General features: G+C 49.2%; 2 protein-coding genes across 5 annotated transcripts; both read right to left on the reverse strand.

The window, feature by feature from the left end:
* Window positions 1–289: 289 nt before the first annotated feature.
* LOC120703974 (protein RDM1-like) lies at window positions 290–3356 on the reverse strand. 3 transcript variants are annotated; one of them, XM_039988205.1, is made up of 4 exons: window positions 3200–3356; window positions 3001–3120; window positions 2498–2647; window positions 290–899 (listed from the first exon to the last, which is right to left on the reverse strand). In XM_039988205.1, the coding sequence occupies exons 2-4, from the start codon at window positions 3116–3118 to the stop codon at window positions 502–504; spliced, it is 666 nt and encodes a 221-aa protein (XP_039844139.1). In that variant the 5' UTR covers window positions 3119–3120; window positions 3200–3356; the 3' UTR covers window positions 290–501. The 3 variants fall into 3 exon arrangements, with proteins under 3 accessions (XP_039844139.1, XP_039844138.1, XP_039844140.1); XM_039988204.1 differs by having other exon boundaries at window positions 290–902; window positions 3200–3355; XM_039988206.1 differs by lacking the exon at window positions 290–899 and adding an exon at window positions 915–1447.
* A 911-nt stretch (window positions 3357–4267) lies between these two features.
* LOC120703976 (tryptophan synthase beta chain 2-like) lies at window positions 4268–7048 on the reverse strand. 2 transcript variants are annotated; one of them, XM_039988208.1, is made up of 4 exons: window positions 6665–7048; window positions 5023–6117; window positions 4811–4909; window positions 4268–4717 (listed from the first exon to the last, which is right to left on the reverse strand). In XM_039988208.1, the coding sequence occupies exons 1-4, from the start codon at window positions 6699–6701 to the stop codon at window positions 4467–4469; spliced, it is 1482 nt and encodes a 493-aa protein (XP_039844142.1). In that variant the 5' UTR covers window positions 6702–7048; the 3' UTR covers window positions 4268–4466. The 2 variants fall into 2 exon arrangements, with proteins under 2 accessions (XP_039844142.1, XP_039844141.1); XM_039988207.1 differs by having other exon boundaries at window positions 5023–6120; window positions 6665–7047.
* Window positions 7049–9323: the final 2275 nt, after the last annotated feature.

Raw genomic sequence — 9323 nt, forward strand, 5'->3', positions numbered from 1 at the left:
CCACGCCGCCCATGGCCCGGTCGTGTCGCTCTGGGTCGGCAGCAAGCCGGCCATCTTCGTCGCCTGCCACGGCATCGCGCGCCGCGCCCTCGTCCACATGGGCGCCGCCTTCGGGGCTGTCCGGGGTCAACAGCCACGGCGTCAACAGCACCACCTACGGCGGCCGCTGGGGCCTCCTCCGTCGCAACTTCAGCTCGCACCTCGCCGCGGAGCACGTCGTCACGGGCGTGCTCCGGTCATCCGTCGGTAGGCTGGTCAGGAACCTCGAGTCAGTTTGAGGAATGTGGAGTACTATTTGAGTAGCGGTATATAGGCATATCCAAAGTCCAAACTTCAGTCCCATATCAAAGGAAGCTCAACACTAACCAGCCCTACACTCACAGACGCTAGTATTTTTGCAACACAACAGCAGTCAAAGTACAAGATGAAGCTTGAAAACAAAGGATTAATCATCTGTAGGCAGACATGTTAGAGGTCTTACTGCATTCATAACAGGTAATGTCAAGTATCAAAGCCAGAGTAAACACCACTCCCCCTCAGGAGCCGCTTCTCCTCCTCAACGTAGTTCTTCCCTCTGCTGGCCTGCCCACGGTCCCTTTTCCGCTTCTCCTTCTGGGAGAAGGAAGCATTCTTCCGGTCTTTCTCTAACAGTAATTGGTTCGGCGGTGCATTCTGCACACCAATAAGCTTCTCTCCTTCAGTTACAGCAGCCCTCGTGCGCTCCCGTTCTTCATAGGACTCAGGTGCAGCTTCTTTGTCATCACGGTCTTTCCCGGTAGACCATGACCAGTTAGATTCCTCCTGAGGACGAACTGTCAAGACAGATGGGCCACCATGGTATCCATGCTGGCTCAAAGCACTGAAATCCACACCACCAGTTTTCTTCTTCTTTGACATGGCTACTGTTCAAGAGCTAAAAACAACGTTAAAATAAATTCTTGGAAGTTGGAACAACAATCACTTGGAGTTCATATTACTACGTTGGAACTTGCTATTGAGCAAACAAAACGGTGCAGGCTTACAGCAGTCCCAAAATTGACAAAATAAAAAGGCCCAGCTTGTAAAGTTTGCTAATCCAACTTTATGGAAGGGAACACTGGATCTATGTAAGCATGATACATGGGATCTGATGCCCAGAGACTAGCTAAGTGCTGGCCAGAGGTGATCAGCCTATAGACTTCTTCAGTAGCCCAAATTAGGGTCTCAGCTCTCACAGGGTGGATGATAGCATCAAGACGCCGATGCTCATCATCACTCCCAATCCTTTGCTGATCCCACCTTTTGAATAGGACGTTAGTAAGGTAATGCAAGGGTTGCTCATACAACTGCTTCAGTGATCTGCCGAGTCCCAACCATGATGAGAATGGGATTACGGAATCACGGTAAGCAGGAACTGGAATGTGCTTCATGTAATGTTGATACATTTTCGCCCTCCTGATCAGAGCACCTGCATGATCCCGTTACTACATTAGAAAGACCATTCCTGAGGATCTGCAACAGCTCAGTCCATGTTTCAGGGGTTCCCAGTTAAGAAACACTAGTTTCTTTCCCTGACGAACATTCTAGATCTTAAATTTAATACTTAGTTGCAACCAATACATTGAGGGTTGAGACTTGAGATTTGGTTGTAATTGGGGGAAAAAAAATGTGATAAAACACACCACAGCTATATTTAAAAGCATATTTCTTATTTGCACAAACTCATCCTTGGAAAACTCCAGAAACAAATTTCTTGAATATACTGGCTAACCAGATACAGGTACTAGGTTAGTAAACATGAAGCTACAGCAGTAAACCAACTGAGAGTAAGAACTTGGGGTTAGTTAAGGAAAGCCAATTCAGTGCTATCACAATCTGGAAAAAAAAAGAAAAGGGGGGTGGGGGTGGGACCAACATTTCCAAGAAAATCCAAGCTACTACTGTATGCAAGCATCAGTTTGGGAAACTCAAAACTTCAACTATCCAAATAACTCAAGGATAAGATTACATATAGGAGTCCTAGCTAAAGGTATACAAGATATCATAGACTTCATTCAAATCACATGAAGACTACCATAATCGAAGAGAGCTCTGGTTATGGTGGTTATACATTTCTAAAGTAGGTATTTTTCCCCAATTCTTGGAGCAAAACTTGTTCAGTCTGTTTCAGTTGCACACCAACTTTTGTAAGGCACTAAGGCAAACAGATATAAACTAACCAAGTCTCTCCAACAACTTGCTTTACTAACTTTACATTCAATCTGACACATTCAGACTAGACTGATATGCAACAGACCAACAGTCTTCATAGGTGGTTCGGAAAAGTAGCATTCATGTATCATTGAGGAGATGAAATCTGAAAACTAATCTATTCATAATCAGGTCTTGTATTAGAGCCAATGCACACTACAAAAACTTAAATAATCACAGTAAATCGTCAATCAACCATATTAGTTTATCACCTACCCATGAGTGTAACAAACAAGTACGAAGTGATTCACGAATCAAAAGCTCTCACCTTCTGCCGTTGAAGCAGCTTTGGAGGAATTGGGCAGACCAAAGGCGTTCCAACCATTCCCCTTAGTGGCGTCATCATCAGAATCCGAGCTCATGGAATCATCAGAAGATACATCCTGCGGTTCCTCTTGCAGCGTCCCCCTCTTCGCATCTAATAAACACATGTGATGTAAGCGCCACTCCATTAGAAAACAATCTTCATAGATAGTTAAAAAGTAATCTCGTGTTTATAGATGATCAATATAAATCCTATGGCCTATGTTGCATCAGTGGGAAGGTTAAAGCTGAACAACAGTAACTACCTGACAACAGGTCACTAATGCATAAACCAGCCCACTCATAATTGGGCAATCAATCAGGGCCAAAGCAAAGCACACAAATTTCAACAATTGCAGTGGACTACAAATCAACCATAACAAGGCTTCAACTTCCCCGCGACCGCGAGAGACACATAAGCAAAGAGATTACTGTGGCTTCAGTCAACAAATACCGGAGAACTCTCACCTTCTGCTGTCGCAGCAGCTGTGGAAACGTTCCCGCCCTTCCCCTCTTGGTCGGAATCCGGGCTCGAAGAACCGGAAGACACGTCCTGGGGCTCCAACGACGGCGCCGCCCTCTTCATATCTGATACCCACATACGCGGTCAGAGCCCCTGCATCCGGAAACCGCTGAGAACGCAGAGGAGCAGAGTGTTGGGCCTCACCTGAAACAGAGAGCAGGAACCTTTCCTGATGGGATGCGGTTGGGGAGGCGGACGCGGAGCTCGCCGTCGCAGGTCGCCGGCGCTGGAGACAGATTCCGAGTAAATCGAAACCCTCGACGGCTTGGAGATCTTTTTTTTTTAATGAAGTAGAGGCAAGATATAGATTCTAATCATGGGCCGGCCTAGTAGATAAAATTGGGCCCAGTCCATGGAGCCCTCCTGCTCTGTTATCAAAATTGTTCCCTCTGTTTTAAACACAAACAATACAGCACCTCACGTCGTAAATATTAAGAGTTGCAGTGTGAATTTTTCTGAATTCAAGTGTAATTTTCTTAGTAGAGTTGGCAATAGGGCTGCCCATGCTTTGGCCGCCTTGGGTTCCGAGTGCGTCGAAGGGGAAGCGCTAATCACTAGTTCTGTCTCTAGAGACGTCCATGTAATTGTCGCTGACGATTTGTCAGACAAGTAATAAGATTGCCAAGTTTCAAAAAAATATATTAAGAGTTGCAGTGTGACTGGCAGTTAAATCATCATACAAATCCAATAACTTTCTTTTGTTCTCAAATAATATTTTTTGTTCTGAAATAATTTTTTGCATTACTGTAATAATTAAAAAATTATTCCACAACAAAAAAATTATTTTAAAATAAATTTTCCTGAATTACATATGTGGACTAGTTTGTTGGATCGATTTAAACCCAAAATATGAAATCGGAGAGTGGGGGCAGCTTGCTACCATGGATGGCTGTGCACACAGCACCTCTGAATCCACGCACCTGCACACCCTATAGCCGTAAACAACTTCGGCAAATGCTGAGAATTTCAAAGCCACTACGTGCGTCTCGCAACCGTGGCCTACATAAATATAGTCACCAAACACGTTAGGCTTCTTTTAGAAAAATAGGAGTTTATTTGGAAGGACTTTTACTGGCTTCAGCTTTACCTATTTTGTACAAATCGAGATATTATAGTGTGAAATCATTTTGTAAGCCAGGTAAAACTTTTTTTTTTTAACTTCACCAATTTCGGCTTCACCGGTGAAGCCATTTTAGGAGAGCCTTCCCAAGATCATGCCAAGTTCAAACTCATCATTTCAACAGTCTTCTACCCAAAAAGAAATCCATATCAAACATTCCCTTCAAAATTGTTCTATTTATTAAAAAAACTTATTCATTCATCTCATTATTTTTATTTGGGAGACGCGATATCAATCGTTTATTTGTTCCATTTCAGTTGCAGTTGCAGCTATCCCTCTCGGCCAACATCTTCAGATTTTGGGCACGGCGGCGAGTGACGCCTCCAGCTTTTCCGCCGGGTGCGACAGGTCGACCATGTCGCCCCTCAGGTACATCTCGTACGAGGCGAGGTCGAAGTGGCCGTGGCCGCACATGGCCATCAGGATGATCTTCTCCTCGCCGGTCTTCTTGCACTCCAGCGCCTCCCGGATCGCCGCCGCGATCGCGTGCGTCGGCTCCGGCGCCGGGATGATGCCCTCCGTCCGGGCGAATTGCAACGCCGCTGTTGTTCATCAAGCAGGACGCGAGTGTTATATCCTGGTCTCGTTCATCTTTCTTGTCGAGAAGAAGTTCAGAGCAGAGCAGAGGATCCTACCTTGGAAGCATTCGGTCTGCTGTATGGCGATGGCCTCCATGAATCCGAGCTCGTACACGTGCGAGATCAGAGGCGCCATGCCATGGTAGCGAAGCCCACCTGCGAATCGAAATGTGCAACTCATTGTTCAATCAATCAATTCAACAAGAACAAGGTGGAGACGATCAATCTCTTCTCGAGGGAGGCAAGCAAGAAGCGCGTGTGAAATCAACCTGCGTGGATGGGGTCGGGGACGAAGCCGTGGCCGAGCGTGTGCATCTTCATGAGCGGCGTGAGCCCGGCCGTGTCGCCGAAGTCGTAGGCGTAGACGCCCTTGGTGAGCGTGGGGCACGCCGCTGGCTCCACGGCCCGGAACTCCGGGCTCATCCTGCCGGCGAGCTTCTCGCGGATGAAGGGGAACGCGAGCCCGCCGAAGTTGGACCCGCCGCCGGTGCAGCCGATGACGACGTCCGGCGGCGCCTCGCCGAGCGCCGCCAGCTGCTCCAGGCACTCCTCGCCGATGACGGTCTGGTGGAGCAGGACGTGGTTGAGCACGCTGCCCAGGCAGTACTTGGTGTCGGCGCTGGTGGCCGCCACCTCCACCGCCTCCGAGATGGCCATCCCCAGGCTGCCCGGGCTGGACGGGTCCGCCGCCAGGATCGCCCTCCCGGCCGCCGTCGCCTCCGATGGCGACGGGTGCACCGTGGCGCCCCACGTCTCCATCATCAGCCGCCGGTACGGCTTCTGGTCGAAGGACGCGCGCACCTGCCACACCTCGCAGTTGAGCCCGAAGAGGCTGCTGGCGAAGGAGAGCGCGCTGCCCCACTGGCCGGCGCCGGTCTCCGTCACCACGCTCCTCACCCCGGCGGCGGCGTTGTACCACGCCTGCGGCACGGCGGTGTTGGCCTTGTGCGACCCCGCCGGGCTCGTCCCCTCGTACTTGTAGTAGATCTTCGCCGGCGTGCCCAGCAGCTTCTCCAGCCTCTTGGCCCTGATGAGCGGCGTCGGGCGCCAGAGCTCGTAGACGTCGATGACCTCCTCGGGAATATCGACGAACCGCTCCTCGGTGAGCTCCTGCCGGATGAGCTCGTCGGGGAAGAGGGGCGACAGGTCGCTGGGAACTAGAGGCTGGTGCGTCTGCGGGTGCAGCTGCGGCGGCGGCTTCACCGGCAGGTCGGCGACGAGGTTGTACCATTGCTTGGGGATGCTCGCCCTGGCACCCGAGCTCTTCAGACTGGCCCTCGCGGCAAAGCTCGGGCTTCTAGTCCTCCCACCGGCGGCGACCCTGTGCTTGGGCGCGCAGAGCAGTGAAGCTCTCTGCTCCGGCCCTGCTGCAGTGTAGTAGGCGGTATCCATCAGAACTCAGAAGAGGCGGCCTTTGCAATGTGCCAATGACATCAGAAACCAGGAGGATGAACAGAATCTAATTTAATGAACTCTAGTCATCGACTCTGCCTAAATGTGTGACTGCCATAAGATCTAATCATCTGCACATCAGAACTCAGTACTCAGTAGAGGAGGCCTTTGCAATGTACCAATGACAGAAACCAGGAGGATGAACACTAATGAGTAATGAACCCTAGTCATCAATTGGGCCTAAATGTCAAGTGTCATAAGATCTAGAAAATCCTCGTGAGAAGGCTCGAAAAATATTTTTTTCTGACTCTAATAGCTGAAAAATTATGCTTTTGCAGAAACACAGTATATCCATCTGCACATCCGTTCGTAGCAAAGGGGAAAGAAAAGTAAAATAATCCAGTCCCAAAAAAATTTTCTTTGGCGATAAACTATTCAAGATAGTCGGAAAGAATCGGCGGGGAGGATGAGCTGATGAAGCGGGGGTGGGTGGCAGGGTGGGTGTGTCCACGGCCGCACCTTGGGGCAGGGCAGGGCGAAGGGTGGCGGCGGCCATCGTCTTCAGCTTCCGATTCCCGTAGAACTCAACTGGCACACTGGCTGGCTGCCTCTGGCCTCTGGGGGCAGTGGCGAGTGGCGGCCTAGCTGTGCCAATCTTATCCTCCCCGGCGGCTGCTGGCGGCCGAGCGATTTAACTAGAGCGCCGCATGGAGCACGCGCAGCGCAACTTCCGCGGATCACGGCGTGATTTTATTCCCAAGAGCTTGCCTGGGAATTTCTTTTCTCTCTTGTCTCCACCGGGAGGAGAGGACAGAGGCGAAGGGGAGGGAGACGATGGATCCGACGCGCGATCCAATTTCGTCGCTGGATGCGGTGATGTGATGGCTCCAGTTACCACCCTGCTGCGCACGGCGCTGTCCGCGGCGCCTGCGCTTTCAATGGCTGAGCTGACCTGCAACCAGGGCTGGTCGGCTGGCGGTTCAGCTCAACTCCATCTGGCTTGTTAGCCCGGCTCGTTAACAAGCCCGTTCGGCTTGCCGGAGAAGGGGCCGGCTGGAGCTGCTTGGCTGGCTGCAAGAGCGGTAGCTCCAGCCAAGCCAAACAGAACCAACAAAATTGTGGTTTGGCTCGACTTGTTATTAGCTCGAGGTAGCTTATTAAACTCGCGAGCCATATGCGAATTTAAGACTAACACCTTAACATATACGAAATACATAAGACATACTCTCTCCGTCCAAATATATAAGGCGTGACCATTTTTTACTCAAATCCCATAATATAATATCCGATCCCTTTAGAGACATCTACATCGATGCAGTAATTCTGGTGTTGATAGAGAGAATTAAGTGGTTACGCCTATAATGGGACAGAGGGAGTAGCAATTGTAGAACTTCCAAAATCCATCATGCATTGACCATACGCAAATCGCAACCAATCAACAATTTTTTGGTTATATTAGTTCTAATTATCAGATTTTAATGACACAGTGATAAAAAGCCCAAAATAGTAGCCAACAGTAGATATTTGAGTTTTTTGCTTAGAAATTTAGACGGATGGTACTTTGGAAATCGAGCGGATTGGGTTGTTTCAGCTGGGGTCCTTTATCCCCTCTAACTCGGTTAGATTGTGAGCGTCTCGCGAGATGGCTCTGTTAGAGTATGAGTTGTATTAAATTAAGACTAGAAAATATAGTACTCCGAGTAGATCCTTTAAATTATGTAATTACAATAAGACTAGAACTCATTGAACCCGGACTATGAAAGTCCAGGAAAACCGTGTAAAGCAACTCCAATAATATTTTGTACAGCTACCTCGATAATAAAATTGGCAAAAAAAAAATGCTCGGCTCGTTAAAATATTCAGCTAGCAAAGGTCCGTCGAGCCGAGGTAGCTCGTGAGTTTTGAGCTCGGCGCGTCCGGCCCTACCTGCAACCACCGGCACGGCGGCTGCCGCTGGGTGGCGCTCTCGTAGGCGGTGACGCCAGCTCCGGTGACTCGTGGGGCAAAAGTAAAAGTGAAAAAGGCTCCGTTTGGTTTTGATGGCCGGTAATGAATAATAAACTTTGACAGTTTATTATGGTGTCAAACAAAGTCAGTTTACAAAACTAACTCCAGAACTCCTGCGCTAGAGACCCTGAAGAATCTAATGAGGTCTTTGACCGCGCGATTAGAGAATGTTTACTGTAGCATCACTGTAGTAAATCATCGATTAATTACCGCCATTAGATTCGTCGCGAAAAGTTACACCCATCCCTAAAAAAATTTTGCAAATAGACTTCATTTAGTGCTTTATGCATGCGAAATTCTTTTTTCGGAAAGTGTGCGTACTAGATTTCTAACACAACCAAACAAGGCCAAAAAAACAAAAGCGTTCACGCGTGCGTTTTCGTGCTAGCTGCGAACGACGCGGGGTCGACGAGGTCGCCGCCGGAGGAGGATTCCTCGGGGAACTCACGAGCGCACATGCCCGCCGTCGTCCGGCGCACGGAGCCCGAGCCCGTCGGCGCGCCCGCTCCCATCCCCGCTGTGGTCGCTGGGCCAGCGTTGGGATTGTGGATTGAGGACTGGTGGAGAACGGGGCATCTTTTTTATTTTTATATATTTTTTAAAAAATTTATAGAAATATATTTTTGATTTCAGATTTTACAGTTCTATACCCCTACCGACCGGCAGGGGGGCGGCAGGGGGTCTACCGCCCGGGGGCGGTAGGGACCTATATATAAATAAATATAATTGTTTTTTGCGCAAAGGTCTTTGGCGGGAGCCTGCCGCCCCCCTGCTGCCCCACCACCTGGTGGCAGGGGGGCGGCAGGCTCCCGCCCCAAATATAAAACTCCGCCCCTTCCCTCGCGCCCTGATTTTCTGCCCACGAGATCCGGAGAGGGGAGAGGGGAGAGGGAGAGAGGAGGGGTGAGTGAGGTAATTCCACCGGCGAAGCCCTGCCGGATTTTGGATCCGAACCGCAGGTAACCAATATTTCTCAACTATTATAGACTTGTTTCTAAAATAATTATGAATTAGAATATATTTAGTTTTTGGATAGTGAAATATAGAATAGTAAACTTAGAATGACAGTACCTTATTGTTATTGTAGCATAAGGCAATGGCTGCCTCCAATTCTGTTGGATTTTCATGGACCGAAGAAAAATCTAGTATATTTCTTGAGATCATGACACAT

Source organism: Panicum virgatum, chromosome 4K (genome assembly GCF_016808335.1).
Source record: "Panicum virgatum strain AP13 chromosome 4K, P.virgatum_v5, whole genome shotgun sequence".
Lineage (NCBI taxonomy): Eukaryota > Viridiplantae > Streptophyta > Magnoliopsida > Poales > Poaceae > Panicum > Panicum virgatum.